This window comes from Agelaius tricolor, unplaced genomic scaffold (assembly GCF_023055355.1).
Source record: "Agelaius tricolor isolate 1412-34295 unplaced genomic scaffold, bAgeTri1.0.p SCAF_1, whole genome shotgun sequence".
Classification (NCBI taxonomy): Eukaryota; Metazoa; Chordata; class Aves; order Passeriformes; family Icteridae; genus Agelaius; species Agelaius tricolor.
The window spans coordinates 49,374,419-49,394,867 of record NW_027269261.1 but is presented as its reverse complement, the minus strand read 5'-3'; the positions used below and the strand labels follow the sequence as shown (position 1 = coordinate 49,394,867).

The 20,449-nt window shown below is 39.1% G+C and overlaps 1 protein-coding gene across 9 annotated transcripts in view; it reads right to left on the bottom strand.

Annotated features, from left to right (window-relative positions):
* Positions 1-20,237, bottom strand: part of EPM2A (EPM2A glucan phosphatase, laforin) — a 35,208-nt gene extending 14,971 nt beyond the window's left edge. The window contains exons 1-3 of one of the 9 annotated variants that reach the window (XM_071433365.1): positions 19,501-19,968; positions 18,605-18,680; positions 7,894-8,068 (exon numbers count right to left, since the gene is read on the bottom strand). In XM_071433365.1, the coding sequence (XP_071289466.1) occupies positions 7,894-7,955 (62 nt within the window). In that variant the 5' untranslated portion in view covers positions 7,956-8,068; positions 18,605-18,680; positions 19,501-19,968. Of the gene's footprint in view, positions 1-1,712; positions 1,955-7,893 lie in introns of those variants that run through there. The other 8 variants (XM_071433304.1, XM_071433330.1, XM_071433295.1 and 5 more) reach the window with 8 other exon arrangements.
* Between the last annotated feature and the right edge of the window lie 212 nt (positions 20,238-20,449).

Sequence of the window (20,449 nt, the reverse complement as noted above, 5' to 3'; positions counted from 1 at the left end):
CATTGCTGACCCACAGCTGATGGATGGGAGGGAAGAGGAGGGAAGGAAAGGGGAGAAAGGGAGAAAGTAAGCAACCACCTATTCAAATATTACTTTTTATATATTCCACATTTTCTTGTGTCTGTATGAACTGAAATGCATATTTTGCCTTTATACTTTTCTTGATGCTTAAAATCATATATTCTATTACTAGGTTTTTCACATCAAAGAAAAAAGACATTTCATTTAAACTTATAAACCATGCTGTCTACTGAACCAATAAAGAAATACGCATTTCTTAAAGCTTGGCAATGTCTATGACATTTGACTCAATTTTTATCACAGTTCATGGGAGGACACACATTAAACTTCTGAACAGCAGGGATTATGTACCTGACTCCCTGAAATTAAATTTCCCAAAGTACAAGCATTAAAGGAAGGAGCAAGAGATTTTCAGCTCAGCCTCTTAATATGTTCCCTGGGAAGACAAATGTAGTTCATTTCTTTGTTGGTTTTTTTTTCCTTACAGAGAGAAAATTATATATGGGAAAATACAGCAACCATTTGATAATCTCTATTTACTCTTGAGAAATAAAATATTTATGTTTCTGAGACACCCTTCAAAGGAACTAGAGCTATATTCCAGTTTCCTTTCTAATAAAAAAATTTTATCCTTTAAGTAGGACTCTTCATATTTTCACATGGAGCTTCATTTTTTAAATCATCTTGTAAATATCTGGAGCATTTAAGCATGAAAACTTGCATTCATATCTCTCAGCATTTACAAAAATTATTCATGATGGAGGTAGCATTCATAACTTGATAGCTACAGGTTGCTACTGTTTCAAATGAAGTATCTTAAATGTTTTTCCCATTTCATTTAAAATAACTATGCAGTTGTTTATTTCAGATTTTTTTGACTTTCAGATCACCTCTTTCAGAAATATAGTATACACTGGGCAGGTAAGTAAACACCAAACCATCTGGTAGTAATAAAACATCTGATGGTATCACTTTCCACATTTGGGGAGTAACAACTCAATTGTTCTGAGGCTGTTTTTCTGTAAGAGTCAGCTCAGGGTGGCTGGGCCAATCTGCCCTAGGAGCTGTGCCTGCAAAAAAATCACAGGAAGGTGAGGCAGAGTGGGTTTACTCTGCTAACACACATCTCTGGTTCAACAGGTTCATCAGGTGTAACTTACATTAGTGAAGGTTTTCCAACAACAACCAGAAATCTGAATTTACTCCCTCCTGGTAAGCAAAATACCAGTCAGGATGTGTACACAATCTCTGCTTTTCAGAAAGAGTTCTGCTATCTCTGGATAAAATGCATTAAGAAATGCCAGCAATTACCAGCACCTAATAAATGGATGTAAAAGCTAGGAGGAAATAAATATCTGCAAGACAACTGGAACATCATCTTCAGTGAGAGAGTGATGCTGCCCCTTCCTTGTCATCCCAGCTGTGAGCTAAATTGCCCAGGATTTCACAATCTCAGTCAATTTCATTCACAGCCAGCAACACCAGCAAATTGCTTTCCAATGGAGACAGAACTTTACTCCCTCACTGACAACCTGAATTTCAAAGAGTAAAGAGGCAGGAAAAAGGGCTGAAAATCTCCAGAATAAATATGAACAAGCAGCAGGGAGACACAGTAAAACACACAGAGAAATTAGAAGCAACAATAGTTTCTGCTCCCTAACAGTGATACCCCACAAAAAATTCATACTTACTGGACTATCAACATTTTTCTGTTATATCCCACAGAGAAAAACAGAACTACGTTTACTCCTCCAGCTTTTTCCACGGAGGCTTCCCAATCTTCCTTCTGTTTTTTTCTCCCAGAATGACACAGAATTTTAAGTTTTTCTTAAGAAGTAAGGAAATCATTTTGTGCAGAGGCACATCTATGAAAAGATCCATTTTAAAGATCAACAGGTTTTAAGTAAATATTACCTATTACCAGCCAATTGATTAAAGGCCTCATCTTCTCATCAACAGCCAGACTGTGCTTGCTGCCATTTTACTAACGAAATACTCATTCCAGAAAATCATCTTTTTAAATAAAGAATTCTCAAACACCCAATGCCAAAACCACATAAGAATGGCAGAATGGTAAAGAAAACTACAGGAAAAAACCTCCAGAAAAAACTCACAAGACTAACCAGACACCATGCTAAGATTTTCTTTAGCTTATTCACATAGGGAGTGTACTGTTCATCGGACATTACTTCAACTTCATCCCAAATCCTAGCCAAAAATTTGTGTCCCTCAGTCACTGAAGAAAGCAACAAACCTGGCAGCCTGCTGGCTAATGGCCATTCATCAGGTTTGACAGACCAGTCACGGTAGGTGGAAGTAATATTGGGGCTTCAAATGCTGGTGACAGTCATGTAAAAATCTTTCATCTAGAAGCTCGGTGACTTTTTTTTCTCCTGGAAAAATCACCTTTTCTAAAAGTAGATTTCCCTTGCTACCATGGCACTCACAAGAAATGCAATTAGAAATGAGTGACATCCAGGAGTTTCCATGTCAAGCTCCTTTTGGGTGCTCAGGCAGTAGGTCACAGCAAGAGAACCAGAGCTGTGCTGGCAACAGCTATTTGCTAATGCTCAAAAAATCAAAATAATTGAAAAGAGAGTTCCTGCCATCTAGTTCATCCACAGTATTCCACTTCATGGCATGTGATTGCATTGCTGGCACATCCTAACTCTATTTCTGTTCACAGTTCACGAGACTGAGATTTGTAGCTAACTCAATAATAGCCTGGCTTGAGCTATCCCAGCTGAGTGCCATCCTGCCTAAGCAAGATCACAAAAATTAGAAAAATAGAATAATTTTTTCCTGGTTTTACATTATTATGTAGGGCACAGTGTGGGGAGTTCACGAAAGGAGAAGCTTTTTGTTTGCATGGACAACAAATGAGGAAGAAAAATGCATTTGTTAGCCAACACAGAGATCACCCAAATTACATACATGAAAACAAATAAGGACTAAAAATGGATCAAATTCTAGCCTCATAATTTGTCTTCTCACTGCTGGTCCTGTTGCCTTACACTCCCTCTTCATTTTCAAGAACTTAAATAAAAAATTGATTGAGTGTCACTTCTTACACTGATTTGAAATCCATTTTCTTCACAACAGAGGCTAGTAAAAGCATTTCCCAGCTCTAGCTGGGGGTGATGTAGAAAAAATGAAGACACACAAAGGACAAAAAATAGAATTAACCTTTGAACCATTCTATAAAAGGTGATTCCCATTGGTAAGGAAACAATGGTTCCAATTCATATTAGTGTCAGACTATAGCTCAGTACAATAAAACAATTCAAAGCAGTAGTCAGATACCCTAGTTTATGGGATAAACATATCAAAAAAATGTGCCTTCGAATATTTTCATTACTTAATGTACAAAATGAGCAGATAACTTCACAGTTAGAACCCCAAGTACAGAAATCAAAGGATGAACTCTTATTGATGTTAAGTCCTTTTGATCAGGACTATTTTACTAGAATACAATCAATGAATTTTGTTCCAGAGCTCATTATTTCTTATTCTTTTCTGTAATATCACAAGTATTCTTTAGGCACAGGGGACAGTTAGCTCTCAGCCTTTAATGTTAATTATGGTAATCTCTGTAGACATCATCACGTTTTCTCTTAATTCATGATGTAGGCATAAAATATCAGTGCAGCTTTCTATTATGGTAGCACATGTCACTGCACTCTAGGGGGTTTTTGTGACAGCTTACTATTTGAAGCCTTTTTTACAAATCAGTAATAAAAAATAGCTAAGAATTATATTTAAAACAGAAAGGCATTTTATTTTGTGAATGAGTTACAACCAGTAAAAAGAGGAATTAAAGACTAAAAAAAAAAGTGCTCTCTCTTGTATCTTTTTCAAAGGCAATTCTAATTTCATACTGAACCAAATATACTCAACCAAGTTCTTTTTTACCACCTAATTAAAGATGCATATCAATCAAGTAAATGCTCATTTTTCCCATAGAAAGAAATTCTGTGCTTCATCAGCAAAATACTGCTCTAGCGCCTCCAAAAGGTAAAAATGAAGCATTTCTATTTTGCCCTGGATCATTCTTCATTCACTTACCTATCCACATTAACATTTACAATGAAGCAGGGACACACATCTTATGTGACTCTCCTGATCATTCCCATTCAACACCTAACTTAGGTTATAACCTATATTACTGGCAGTGTTGTAGGAAACTGTCTCACCAACAAGCCACAAAGCATTTGTACATACTACATCATAAATTGTGTTTCATTTGCAACCACTGAGAAACAAAAATAGTATTTCCAAGCATGGGAGTAAATTTTATTTTATCGTTACCTTAATTTTGTCTTAGGGAAAAAAACCATTGATGATAGCAACACATTTGTCAAATTCCCAATCACTCCATAAACATGAAATATTGGTATTTAATAGCATATATGTATATGTATATATTTGAAATGCAAAAAAGGTACTAAAGAAACCCATGCCTCAAAAAAATGTTGTCAGGACCCATGGCTACTCTCATGTAGTGACTCCCCTGACTGTGGATTGCTAATTGGGTATTTTCTGCCAAAATGTTTAACAGCCATACAATACCACAGTTACAGAGGTTGTTGTCTGGGGAATTCACTTACACATTCCAGTTTATCTGCATTTTACATGCAAAGCATGTAAAAATTATTTTTCTTTGTCAGATTTAAAAAGTATGACTCACAAAAAGCACACACCTAAAATTAGTCTAGAAACAGGAAACTAACTAGATGGCTTTTCCTATCAGAGATATTAATTTCCATAGCACCTAATTCTGTCATCAAGCATCATTGTCTTCAACATATTATTTAAGGATTTTGTAATTTCAGGTGTCATTCCCTCTCTTGCTCTTATGTAATGCCTTTCTTCTGAGAAATGCAGATGTTTTTACATAAATAATAAGGTATACTACATCTACAAATTAGGAACTTCTGCCTTTCACAGATGGAACTGAAACAGAGATAATATGGCCTAGATTCACAAATTTTCTGAAGTCATCTACCCTCAGAAAATATTACAATAATTCTAATTTACTTTGGAAAATTACTTCATCCTAAGTGAACTCTTCATCCTAAGTGAACTCTCCTACAATTTGAAGCCATCTTATTGCAGTAATAATCTTATTGCAGTAATTGTGTTAGAACACAAAAGAGAAACTGATTGTTTTGGTTTGGCTTTTTTTTTTTCCTGAATCAGATTTTGGTTAAAGGTGTCATTACATCTCCAAAGTGAATATTAATGCCATAAAGGTATCAGTCATGACTCCTAGCTGTGGGAAAGCTCCATTTCACATTTACAAGAAATTAGTTCAACTCCTGCTGTGCTTAAAAACCACATTATATATTCTCCTACCTGAATGACCAACACAAAATGAGTTCTCTAAACATAAGTTTAAATGTAAGTTCACTAAATTATGAGAGATGCATCTACATCAAATAAGAAAAATCTGATTCCTCAGAGCACTGTTGTCTGCCTCTGCATAGTGCAAAATTGGTTTTGGCTCCAGCCAGAGGCAGGCTCTTCTCATCCTGCTGCAATCCAGTTAAAGCAGAAGCTCATGTTTTATGAAGAAGCAAGATGGCAACAAAGCTCAGAGCAATTGTTTCTAATTGTGATTCAACAGAGGATAAATAAAATCAGTCACAAGGCTCATGTGGGAACCTCCTTTGACAGAGGAAAACCTTCTTTTCTCATTAATTCACACATGGCAGCCCTGTTAAGTGGAGCAACATAGAGGATGGGCTCACATCAAAAGTTTTCATTGATAAATCACTTCTTTCCAGCCTCCACCACTGTGAGGATCATACAAGGGGTGACAGGACTCAGAATTTGTGGTCATAATGCTCCTTGCAGCACTGCTGCCTTTAGTACAGCATGGAAAAAGGCAATCTTAGCTGGAAAACCATGATCTGATCATACTCTGATGAGAGTCAGAAAAGTCAGAAGGATTGACTTTTTGCTTCTGTTTGAGTTTGGTTTTTCTTTGGGGAGAATGGGGGGTATATGGGTATTTAAAAAAAATGTATTAATCTTCATAGTACTCTTCTGAATTAATAAATCCATTGCAAAATAAAGGCATTTTCATCAACTCACTTCAGCTGCTCTGCCAACAACAACAAAAAAATCTAAAATAGATTTTTATTTTTGGGCTGCTTTGTTATAACCAGCAGAATGGTGAATCTGCCCCCAACTGTTAGTAATTAAAAAAAACATTTAAGGCTGCATATCTTCAAAGTATTAGAAAAAATTATGTGACAGGACTTTACAGAGTACGCTTGCTTAATATAGCTCAAAGAAATGAGATAAGAGTTACTAAGATGTACATATAAGGTTGCCTTTCAATGAAGGTATGTGTGTGAGAGAAGGGAATGAAGGAGAAGGCCTTCATCTGCAAAAGACTACACAGCCCAGAAATTTTTCTTCAGATATCCTCTAGCAGAATCTGCAGCTCTTTACCTAATCTTTGAAACACATAGTCATGTAGATAAGGCAGCATTAAATGGATCACTGCTGCCTCTGGAAAGGAAGAGAAGTTAGCCTTTGGTACTTAGATATTCACTTTCTGACAGCTGTTCTTCTTTCTCAAGAAAGAGAGAGCTTGTCTCTGCCAAGCAAAGATTACTTGGGATTGACAAGTCTGTGCTTTGGAATAAACAAGTTCTTTACTCTGATAGGATGTTGGAAACAGATGTTTAAGATCCACATAACACTTTAGACTATCAGGCATACTATATAACTTGAGGGGGTCTCAGGGAAAAGGTCCCTCTAATACCTACATGTGCCTGACAGTGTTTATGAATCCCTGCTATTCCAAAAGATACCAAGGGGAAGAAATCTTTCCCTCTTACACTGCAAGTCTAATGAGGAAAAGACAATTCTCCTTCCTACTCTGTGAGAGGGTGGAGATAAAGAGCACAAAGAGGAGACACCATGGTGAGGTTGGTGTAGCTGATAAAGTGGTCTGGAGAAATTCACACAAAACAATGCTACAGCCTAATGAGAGTACAAGTTTGATTTCTTTGATTAGTTTGATTTCTTAAAAAAAAATACACATCCCTTTGGGATAACTAACTGTTCTGTAATGCATGTGGCATATCAGGACTGCCAGCATTCACACAACTATTATCAAAACTTCCTGCTGTATCAATTGGCTGGAGATAGATAGGGGAAAAAGCTACACAGGGTCCCAAATTCCTCAGTGCACTTTGCTAACCTCCAGTGCTCACCCTGTTGCTCCAAATACATCCTGTGCTTCATCTGCAGCCCTAAAGGCTGGGTGCCCTCCTCAAACCTTTACTGTCTCCTAATGCAAGCCAGGATGCTTCACCAGTGGGACAGCGGACTCAAGTGAGCACTATGGAATACAAACATTTTAAGGCTTGTCTAAGTTTTAATATTTTGTTAAATACATGCCCAGAAGCAGAAGTCATCAAAAGTTGCTGTCAGTAATTGTAGTGGCTGCCACACAAGAGTGACAACATGTCACCAGTAAACTCCAGTGCTGGATTATATTATTTTTGTTTCTCAGGACAAGTTCTTCAGTAAAAATATCCCAAACCAAACACATAAGATACATGCAATTTTACACATGTATATAGACAAGCATTTGAAACTGATTATCCAGAAATTGGCACAAAACTTTTTCAGATGTGATGCAATGTAACAGACATATACAGGGTAGAGGTATCCTTGAACTTAGGATCTGCTAAACTGACATTTAATTGCAAAGACATGCCGAATCTTTGTTAAAGTTTACTGTTACATACATACAAACACTCCTTACTTCAAATGCAGCTTTCAGATATGCCAGTTCAGATTTTTTGTTTCTGTAACATTTGACACCAGCCAAGATCTGCACATTTCTTTTACCTGGAGTAATGGATAGCTTGATGTCCTGCAATATTGAAATAGAAATCGGTTGTGTGTTTCATCTCATCAGTATGTCCAGAGACTTCAATCCAGTGTGCTATTGGGAGGCAGTAAACTCCATCTACTATGTTGCTCTGGTTGTAAACACAACTTCGATCATGATGGGGCCCACTGCCTAGAACAGAAGAAAGGACAGGTGCAGGTTGTGTGTCTGGATAATCTTCAAAAAAAACAAAACTGTAGGGAGACTTGAACTGAGCATTCAAGGCCAGGAGCGGCGTTTCCTGCTTCTTCAAACTGCATTATTAGCAACTGAAGTAGTGGCAACAGAAGCACTGCCACAAAGCAAATATTTAGCATTAAAATAAAATTTTGTAGATTATTTTAAAAATATATTTTAATTTATTGGTTATTTTAAAACCGCCACAATATTAAAAACTCCTAAATCACTTACAATGTAAGAATAATTAATTTCACTTAAGTTCCTCATTTGATGTCTCACAGTATGTGACCTCAGTGTTTAATATTCTTGCTCAGTGACCTCTCCCAAGGGTATCAATCTTGCTGTGTCTCACACATGCCATGGCAGCCTGACCTTGGTTCAGGCTGACTTCTAAGAAAGTTGTGCAGATATGGGAAAGACCTCAGAGAAAGTTCAGAGGACAGCCATGCATGCTCAGAAAGGAAAAACCACCAAAAAAGGTAGGACTGGTGACACAGGATTTGTTACCAGCTTAAGGATTCAGGAGGAAAAACATCAAGGTGGAAAGGCATCAAAGCCCAAAGAAGGTGGCAGCAATGTAGAAACATAAAAAGGTGGAAAGGTATCAAAGCCCAAAGAAGGTGGCAGCAATGTAGAAACAGCAATGTAGAAACAAGGCAGACTTGTTTAAAGGGGGAAAGATTTCCTCTTCCACCTCATTCACAGCTGCCTGGCCAGCAAAGACTCATCAGATTCCTGCTGCAGACCAGACACATTTAGATATCTAGCCAAGGAGTTCATTAAACCTTCTCTGTCTTTTATGTTTGTGGACCAATAGACACTCACTTTGTTATCTTCAAATGCATGTCTCACTTTGAGAGTCTGTTCATACCCAGTAGAAGCTGCTCAACGTGACCCATGGAGTCACAATTGCAATGGTGAATGACCACAACTACCTTGAATGGCCTAGTTTAAAGCAAGATTCTTTTTCTTATGATTTTCCACCAATATTTATTACCTCTTCTTCTTCTTCTACAGCAATAGTGTGAGCTTTAATCAGAAAACATGTTTTTAATCCCAGTTGCTTACCAGAGTAAGCAACTTGAATTGAAATGGGTCACATCATCAATCAAAGGTTATCTAGCCTCCAAAAATACAGTACATGTACATTCTCCCCCCAGAACCATCTTTACATACTTATTGTAATACTAATTGCCATGTAGGAATAATTATCGTGCAGATCAGAAGTGACTTAGTCTATGGCTTGCTTAAGCCTGTTACACTTATACATTATTAATGATGTTAAAATATTTCTGAGAAAAATTACGCCCAAAGGAATATCTTCAATTTCCCACTGCACGTAAATGCATGACCAATTTTCAATCACTACAGTTAGGGAAATTTGCTAGAGCAAGAGCATTTTGGGAGATGTACTAATACAATGATTAGAGAGTAAGAATAACATTTAAGAGGAAAGCTCAAACCATCTCCTTATTTCCAGATGACATGCAGGCCATTTTATCATAATTGTGAAATATTATTATTTACCAAAATGAAAAATAAAATATGAGGCGGAAAACTATTTTCTCTTTCACATTGCTGAGCAATCATGCATCACATAGTTTTTTATTATTTTGATTATAAATAAGGTAAGCAAGATCAGTATAGTTTCAGAAGCTACAAATCTCACCACTATATTTTTATTTCACATTTCTGATTGTTTATATATTCTTACCACTTTTAACCAATACAAGAAGACAACAGCATACATCAACAAATACAACAGTGTAACAAAATTAATGGATGCTTATGACATTTAATTAATGACTTCATGCATGCAGCCACAAACAGCACACCTTGCCTTCCCCATTCTAGTCTCCAACAACTGTTTGTAGCCATGCTCATCACTGTGGCCATGTCCTGCCATCTCAAGGCTGTGTCTGATCCTGACCCCCACACGCCCACAGGCCCATGTCCTGCCCCAGCCTCAGCCTGTCCCCAGGGAGATGCCTGATGCTCAGGGCTGGGGCTGCCCTCATTCTCCTGGCTGCCTGCTCCTGACTGCCAGTCCCATGGGGTGTCCCTGCAGTCCCCAGGGAGCTGCCAGCCCTCACTGTGCCCTGCCAGTTTTGAACCATGGCTTTTTGCTACTCCCAGCCCTGTGTTTCCTTGTACACAGGTACCCACCATGTGCTTCTTACTGCCCCATTTCCAATTGCTGCTGCTTGAGGTGAATGCACTTCTGCCACCTGCCAGTTTTACAGTTCCTCATCCTTCTCCTTCTCCAGCTTTAATTCTTGTCCCTTTTTTGCCTTCCTTCCTTCTCTATGACCTTCCTCCTCCCTGCCTTTTTAAGTGCTGCAACCTCCTTGCCGTGTAACCTTACCACCTTCACCATCATTAATTCCCCTAAATAGCCTAAAACCACATATGGAAACAGGGCCAAGAGTAAGTTGCCACAAGATGTTTATTTTATTTGTTCCCTCAAACAGGTTTGGTCAAATCTCATTCTGAAACACTTTCTTCTGTAATAAATATTTATCACTGTTGATTTTTGTGCACCACTGAGCCTCAGCCTTCCCACTGTGGCTTTCAGACAAACCTGAATCTCAAAAGGTATGGTTCTGATTTGCCTTTAATAATCAGGTAAACAGTAGCAGCTTGCATTCATATCAGATTTCATGAGAAATGCCTAGTTCTTTACTACTCCTTATGTTAGATATTGATCTATGAATTAAACAACTTTCCTACTGAAGTAAGACATCTGTGCAACAGAATGTATATCAACATATTTTCAACATATACATAAATATTCACACGTGATATAGCTTCATACAGGAAGGAAAGAGTGCTGCCATCTTCAATAAATACTAATTTGGGGAACAGTATGATCAAAGTGGACTGTCTTCAGAAAGACTTCTTAAGGGAATTATGGAAATCTGCAATTACCAAAAAAGATCAGGTTTCACTACGCAGGTAATATCCACATGATTACACAAGTGCTTCTCAACAGAGTTTGCTTCAATATGCATTTAACAAGGAAGTTTCAAAATGAGAAAAAATTATTTTCTCAGTCCACATCGTGTTTCTGCTAGCACAATCTGTCTCAGGAATTTCACCGTATTTTGGATGCCATAAGACAACAACGCAATTTTTATACTATTTCAACTTTTCTGTTTCTAGGGACAATAGTAAGGCCTAGAACATCAAATGTTCCATTCATCTTTGAAAAAAAGGAAAAGAAACACAAATGTCCTTTGAGAAAGGGCTCACACAACAGCAAACACATGGTTTTACAGCTAAACCCATTTCTACATCAGTATTTTCCTTCATCTTGTTTTTATTCGTATTCCAAGTGGAAAAACACAGGTTTAATTATTTATCATTGGGAAGCAATGATAAATACACAGTCATCTGAAAACATGTAAAATTCAACCATAAAAAGAGGTAAGTTAAATATTTGGATAGTACTGATCTTCCCATTAATTGATCATGCTGGCTTTCCTAATTAAAGAAGAAAAGCATTTTGGTAGAGTTTATTAGAATATAAGGTCCTATCCTATTCTAGGATAGCATTTTATTTCCTTTAATAAGGTCCATTTTTTTTAATTTAAAACCCATCTTTGTGAATCTTCACAGCAAAAGTGCTCATCTGAAAGAGAAAGATTAAAATAAGTTTCTAGGCATTAAATTATAAAGTTTTTAATTGCTTTTGCACTGGTTGATCTGTACTGCAGATGGTTTTGTGCAGAATCCACTGACATAGGGAATTGCCAGAGAGCAAAGCAACCAAGTAGCCCCACTTACAGCTCAAGCCTCAGAGAGGGGTGCTTGAAAATCTGCAGGACTGCAGTTTATGGCTCCTTGTTTAATGCATATGAAGGATGATCAAAGGAGCATAAGAAGTGGCTGTACAAATAACTAAACAAAAGAATAAAACCAACGATCTCCATATAACTGATAAATGGCACTGGTAAAAGGAGGAGACCTGAATGAAGCAAAGGAAAACTTTGGGTTTGATCCTCCTTGGGCAGGGAAGTTGGGCCAGACGACCCACTGTGGTCCTTTGCAACCTGATTAATTCTGTGATTCTGTGAAAACCAGAAGCAGGTATAGGAAGTGACACAAGATGTGCAAAGATCTAGGACTGAAAAAAGGTAAGCAGAGACTAGAAGAGGATGTTCTGAAATTCAATCTAATGAGGCACAGCCATGAAACACAAAAGCCTGCAGTTACTATTTTATTACAGCTGTACTGCAGGCATGAAAGAAGTATAATTCAACAGTCTGCCAACAGCACAGACCCATCTTGACACAGAAAAGAACTGCACACAGATTGCACAGAGTGGAGAAATTACCAGCTTGATCTTAAAAGATAAACAGAATATGGGTCAATGAAATTTCTTATCACCATTAAAGAGTGGTGAACAAAAAACACATCAATAAATGAAAAAGATGAGATTGCCTCTCCCACCGTCTCTGCAGAGCTCTTTGCTCCAAATCTCTGCTCAGCCACTGCTCTCCCACTTACCAGCTTGTTGCACATCTTGCTCCAAGTTTAAATTTTTTCTATTCTGTGTTATGTAAGGGGAGGTATGCAGGAACTACAGGGCACAACTGCAGCCATAAAGGTACTGTGTATCTCATCCCTGCCTCAGCCTGACCCTAAAACACAGATATGCAACTTCCAAACCTCCAAACCCAAGTAAGGTAAGGGTGTTTCTCAGTTCACTGCTACCTCTTTAAAAACCACAGGGCTACCTAGATAACCTTAGAGAAACATATTAACTAACTAACCAACCCAAACCACAAGCAGCCGGACAATTTTGAGATCACCTACTTACAAATCACTCAGAGGACAGACTAACTCCTATAATCTTTGTCATAAGTTTTGCATGAACCAGCACACTTTGAGTGTCAATTCAAAATTTTAACTAGGTCTAAATATTTTAAGTAATTCCATTTGTATTAAATTAGGTCCTTTAACAAGGTAAATGAGTATCTTAAGTTCATGCTTAGAAATTCCCCTAGAAGAGTTTAATATTATAAGCACTCTGGGGGCAGATAAACAGGGAGGCGTCAAGGAATAAAAGACTTTTATAAAAAAAATAGTAGTAGAACAGAAAGTAAAGAAAACATTTTTTTTAAAAAATCTCAAAAATAAAGCATTTAAAAAAATAAGTTTTTGCTAGCTTCCTTACCTTTTATACCAAAATTACAATGAAGAAAAGTCTCAAATTGTATTTTGGATACAAGTTTCAGTTATCTGAATGTGCTACTGCAGTCTTGTTATCACACATCACTCAAACTGAACTTCCTTCAGTACACTCACAATATTCAAATTTACTTACCCTTCACACCAGATTCTGTCACAAAAGTCTCCCTGCTGCCTGTGAACAAAATTCAATCTCTGATGTTTTGAAATAGGATCTGTCTCAATCTTGCCAAGACTGAATTGTTATTGATTGTTAAAAACCAGAGGTGGGGGCGGTTCCCCTCATTGAAACTGAGCGAGGTCAAGCTTTTGAGAGTTGAAGTCTGCCACAGGCTCTGGAGTCCCACCTTCCTCAAGTCTCAGCAAAGCCCTCAGCAGCAGCCCCTTGTTTTAATAGCTCTGACAAATATCTCCAATTCTGTATGCCATGTACGAAGCCTTACCCTTATGCCTAAGAAAAGCATACTTTGATTTTTAATGCTATTTTTTTCTGCTGTCAGCAAACCATCTTCCCCTTAGATTCTGTAAGTGGCAGATGAATTTATTGTATTATTTAAATACCTAGTATTAATGTAAGACAAAATTGTTAATTTGTCACACCTAATTAAGTAACTCCTTCTTAACTGGTCTGATTTTCAGAAATGTTTCCTTGCATTTGCAAGCCGAGAAGGGATACCCAAAAAGAAGAAAACCATGTGCATCATGCACCACATGTTTCTATTCTATCAGACTTAAAGCAGACTTTTCAATTTCCCTTTTGGTAGAGTTGCTATATAAAACCATGGAAACAAGTTCTAATTCTATTAAAATCCAGGCTGAATTTAAGACTTTTTAGTCTATTTATTTATCCTAAGAAAATTCTTTGATGGAATTTCATTTTGAAATTATGCCTGAATTAAAACTAAATGGTTTACAAGAAAGCCATTCTCAACACTTAATGCTATTCATCACCAAGGCTTTTCTTTCTTTTTCTTTTTTTCATCAGATATAAGAAAATCAGAATTTTCAAAAGCAACTGTCAAAAATATGTTTTATTTCTCTCTGTAGTTCTGCTCAGGCCCAGGTGTTTTTCAGTGGGAACTTCTATTGTAGTAAGAGATTTTAACCAAATGCTAGACTTAATAATGAAGTCAGAGAAAAGCAACTAAAAGCAAATCTTTCTCATGTATAAGACAGTTTCTTTTCTGACAGATGGTAGAAATAGCACTACAGGAAATACAGATCAGAGAATAATGGCTGATAGCAACAAAATGTATAATCTAATACTATTTTCCCATTTGCTTTGACACTGTTTACTGTACTGTCTACTACTGATTGCTACTTTCTGTCATACCAGAAGCATAGGCAGGAAATGAGCTGCATCAAAATAGCAACCACAGCAATACTTTAAACGAAGGATCATCCCAGTTACTTATCACTTCTCATTCTTGCCATTCAAAATAAGTTGCTGAGCCCTACTGCATGCTACCACCACTTGGAAGTGAGGGACAGGAAAAATGGTAAATACAGGATTTGCATGAACAATGCATTTATTGTAAATTTGCTATTATAACCGCAAAGGCTTTAATTAGACTCTCACAGAAATCAGAACTGGACCCTGATTATCTCTGTGGGTAGGAGAATATACATGCCTGCCAAACCAGAGAATATGTATTCGCAAGTAGATGTATTTATTTTTATTCTTGTAATTTTGCAGTTTCACATTGGCCACTCTGTGTTGTTTTACTGATGTCTGGTTGTCTGCTCAGTATAAGCTGGTTAATGCTGATAAGCAGACAGAAAGTAATGAGAATCTTGATGCCATTTAATTATACAAAAATGCATGCTATGTTTAAGTCTTGAGGGGGTTGAAGAACAAAACACAAGGAGTTACTGCACTTTGTAATCAAAGTTTTCCTCCATTCCTTAAGGAAGTATTGGGTTGAAGAATTCAAAGTTATCCACTCGTTAAGTTTTGTCACATCTGAAAGGTGCTAAGGTATCTAGCACGGTCCAGAAAGCAACAGCCTTGCAGGAATACAATGCCTATGATGCACAATTATTCAACTATCACATAGCTTGTGCTTTATGTCCATTTCTAGTCACCACCTACTTCAGAACTGGGACTGGGAAAACAAGTAAAATTTGGGATTATTTTCAAAAGCAGAACAGATTACACTAAATCCTAATGCAACATGCAAGTAGCTGCAAGACGCTGGGCAGCCGCTGGCTATACACAGGGAATATGGCACCACCCAGTGGGAAGAGCGCCACATGAAACATCTGCACTAAAAGAGCCATGAAGAAACGTAACTCTTCAGGGTTCACTGGGGGTTTTTTGTTGGGCTTCGTTTTGTTTGTTTCTTCTAATAATGGAATTACTTTTGGAGGAAAAAAAAAGAAAAGAAACCATGGATCTCAGTTACAGAAACATTGTATCCAACTGTACTTCCTAGAATGGCCTCAAAAGAATTTTTATTTTGCATATCCTGCTAAGGCTTAGCCCCAAGCATTTTTCATTCTGTTACAATCTCTCCATTACAAATGACAACTAGATCTTACCTTCTCATACAGCCTTAGAAGAATCCCCTCCTTTTAATTAAGAAGTTACACCTTTTTTATTCAAAGAGCTGAGGCCAAAAGTCAGATTGCTTTAAGTTTCAACACACTTTAAAAATGAAATTTTAATGTGCTTAATTATCACCAATGTTTTCAATCAATCAGGTGTTCAACCATTGAAACATATTATTAGAATTTACTTCTGATATTTTCACTGATTGTATTACAATTATGTGAAAACCTTTATTACTCCATAAATTTACTGATCTTTTGGTTTATTACAAACAGGCTCACAGGAGGGTGAACTGAAAATGTTGCAAGGTCAACATACCACAGGCTGAACAATGTAATTGTTTCCAAAATGCACTGTATTGTATCATTCGTTTTGTTTTGCAAACAAGACACCTCCTTTTCTCTCCTTCTCCCTCCTTCTCCCAAAACTAGAGATGGGGGTTTTTTGGAAGGATTAAGGCTCTGCTCACCTGAACAAATTACTAGAATATAGGCTGACCCTGCTTTGGAGCTTTCACTGGTCATACTGTATCTGGCAAGCTTCGAGCAAGCTCCTTCTACACCAAATTAAGAGCTACATGAAAATCACAGAATAGCAGAATGGTTTGGGCTGGAAGTAGCCTTCAAGAGCATCCAGTTCCAAGCTTCCCACCTCTTCCCCAGGCAGAGACAAGTTTCAGTAGACCAGGTTGCTCAAGGCTCCATCCAACCTGGCCTTCAACCCTTCAAGGAAGGGGCATCCACAGCGTCTCTGGGAAACAAAGGATCAATACTACAACACAAGCTTTTGTAGGTACTACAAGCTTATGTAGGTTTTGAATAAAATTTATTTTTCCCCTTCCCAAAAATACATCATATCAGCTGACTGTATTCCATCATCTCCAAATACAGTTTGGGGCATACCTCCAGTAAATTCCCTGTCCTTTTATGCAGCATGTTTCTTGATTAGCACCTACAGTTTATTTAGATGAAAGTAAGGGCATAAAGGTACAGATGAGTGTTTCATCATAAACTCACAAAAACAAACTCAAGCGTAAGTTTCATCTTGTATTTATTTAGTTTTGACAGTATGCACAAATACTTTTAGTTTCCAAGCTGAGAGATGTGAAGTCCAGTTCTGAAGAATCAACATCAGAAACAAAGTACACAGACAGACACAGGTGCAGCTGGGAGTAAAAAAGGTACATACATTAATTTAGGCTTTTTTCTAAACCTATTCCCAGATTCTAAAGCTCAGCACAACCAACCTGTTTCCATAGATACCTCAGCATATCACAAACCCTCCTGGATAGGAGGCTTCAGCTTTCACAGTAGGTAAGCAAGTACCAACCCTGAAGAAACCCCACACAGCTCATGTGACCTGAGCCAGAAACACTCAATGGCTTTAAGTGACAGGTCCTGGGTGCAGACCAGCAACATCTCCCTGGGACAGCAGGGTCAAGTCTCTGATCCTTCAGGGGCACAGGGGAGTCTCATCTCCCACTTCATCCTCCTAGGGAGGGGGATTGTTCCCTCAAGGCACATGCAGCAACCCAGCAAATCCTGCACAGGCCAAGCCTTGCCTGAAAGCTTCCTACCAAAAGCCACAGAGCACTGGTCTGTGACTTTGACTCCTCTAGCCCACAGAAATAACTACCCCCACTTTTCTCTTTCAGTCTTCTCACTGTATTGGAATGGCTGCAATTTGTACTCAAAATACATCATAAAAACAATATGCACTGCCAGTGGAATTCTCACACACATACATGTCTTAAGAAAAAAGCTGAAGTAATTTTCTTAAATACAGCACATGATTTCAACATCCCATATATGTAAACATCTGACATCCATAACTAGACTGATATCCATGGACTACAGTTTCTCTGGTTACAGATGGATGCCTCAACTCATAAACTTAGAGCAAGTATCATTCTGCACTTTCCTCTATCCCTCATAAACATGTCTTCAAAATTGCAGATGTTCTGCAAGTGCTAAGTGTTTCCCAAAGCCCATTTTAATTCTAAACATGCAGAATACTAAAGAGACAATGCACAGCATTTGTTTAGCACAAAAAAACCCTGTTCTTTTCTTTGAGAAGGGAGTTGTCTTTTCAAGTTGTGATTTTTACAATAATAAACAGATGACAGCCAAACTGTCATTGATCAACAGTTATAAAAAACCAAAAAAAAGAAAAAACATTAAAACAAATTAGATTAAAAAGAACTGCAAGATTGCTTAGTTATTGGATAAGAAAACATCCTTAGGCTCTCTTCATGTAATACATGATGAACAATAAATTTAAAGGTTTAAGCAAATTTGTGCCTTCCTGTAAATATCAACTGAGGAAAAAATTGTTGATATGAAGGACTAATTAAAAAACTCTTCTGCATTTAGATGATATGCCCACTTGCTTTCTATCATTCCTGCAAGGCTGAAACTGAGCTCAAACTCCTGAGCATTCACAATGACAAGAACAAAATGCCAGCCAGGTTAATCCTAAAACTGCAAATCTGCTAAAACACAGTATGTTTACTACTCTGACTACATTTCCTAAACGTGCTCCCTAGAACAGACAGTAATTTGAGCTACCACTACTCCTAAACCAGAGAATAACCATCAACCTTACAAGTGCTGACTCTCTGTAGTTATTCTCCATTATTTCTATAAAATTCTAATTATTTCTAATTCTACTATTATTTCTATAATTGCAGGGTGGGGACTGCTTTATATACCAGTATCATTGTCATATTATGTACAACTTGGCACCTTCAAAGAGACCCAATTCTGCTTCCTTGGACAGATGTAAAGATTTTTATTCCATAAATTCACTTTTCCTGCAATTCTGGAAAAGAAAAACATGGTTAAAACAGGCAGAATATACTATTTGTTTTTAGCTGCTAAACAAAACAATTACTATTGTATGATGTACATAGTCCTTTATGATGTAAACTTCTGTGAATGTAGCATTAACACAAAGTCTTTTCTTAGCATAAAGAAGAACAAACAAATGCAACAGTTATGACAACATGCATGTTTTAGTCTACATGACAGAAAGGCAGTTCAAAAGTGTGGTATGTATTCTTAAAACGGGTGAAGAGCAACTGCTCTACAACGTGTTATTTTGGTACATGGATTATTATGCTATGAGTTAAAAAATGCCCTCACAAATTACCAAGCAAGCTGTCTTCCTTTCACTAGGTCAGATCATTCCTCAGGAGGTATATTTAGAGTTCTATTTGACTCAACAGACGATTGTCTGAGTGTTTTCTTGTATTTAAGATACTTCAATGTACTAGAACAGCACATGGAAACTGACTAATTATTCAACATTTGAAAACACACAGCAGGAGGAAACCACGCTGGAAGTACTACTGAAATAGCAAGAAGACTGGAAAAGCTGTAATTGAACTTCTCCCTGTGTTTTTCTTTAAGAAATCACACTAGTAAAATTTATGAGCCTGAAAACGCCATCATGACATTTCACCCTAGCGAAATAAAATAACCCACAGCATAGTGCATACTAGGAGATCCAAATTTCTTTACTTCTGGGGAAAGAAAAAAAAAAAAACCAACAAACAAACAAAAAAAACCAAAACATCATGACAATGGATGCCTAAAGTAAGGGGAGGAAAATGAAACTCTTTCAAATAACTTTTACCAACCTAGAATGGCAGCCTCCTTCTGCATTCACCCGCCTCCATCACACGGTTAAAAACCATTTTTGTTTGCGAGAACCCGCGTCAAGCCACGGCAGCCTGGGCGGCTCTACCTGCAAGCACAGCTCCGGCCACCGCCGTGCCGGAGCACCAGCAGATCGGGCTCAGGCACGGCCCGGCCGGGACAGCCCCCGGCGGCGCCAGGGGCGGGCAGCAGCCAGAGCCAGAGCCAGAGCCAGAGCCAACCCTCGGGAGAGCCTCGCACCGCCCCTCCGGGCAGGCCGGCACGTCCTTGCGGCCGGGCATGCGAGGGACGGCGCGGGGTCCCCTCCGTTACCTTCCCAGAGGAAGTGGCCGCCCTCCCGCCGCAGGAACTTGTACCAGAAGGGGCTGGCGGCGTCCTCGTCCGGCAGCGCCACCTCCGCCAGCCACAGAGCGGGCTCCTGGGCGGGCAGCGGGGCGCTCGGCCGCGCCCGCCTCATGGGCACGGCGCGCCGCGGGTCCCACTCGCCCAGCTCCGGCCGCGACCCGGCCACCAGCAGCTCCGCGCCGCCCTCCGTCACCCGGGCGGGCAGCACCACGCCGAAGCGGAACAGCATTTTACTGCCGCACAAAGAACGGGCTTTATAGAGGAGCTCTGCTATCGCTGCGGCACGGCCCGCAGCAGAACCGCCGCTGGGAGGCCGCCCGGGCCCGCCCTTCCGCCGGGGCTGGGGGCCGGACACCGGCCCTGCCCCTGCCACCGCCCCTGCCCCGGACACCGGCCCTGCCCCTGCTCCTGCCCCGGGCACTGCCCCGACACCGGCCCGGGGCCGGACACCGCCCTTGCCTCGAACACTGCCCCGGACACCGGCCCGGACACCGCCCCTGCCTCGAACACCGGCCCTGCCCCTGTCCCTGCCCCGGACACCGGCCCTGCCCCGGGCACTGCCCCGGACACCGGCCCTGCCCCTTG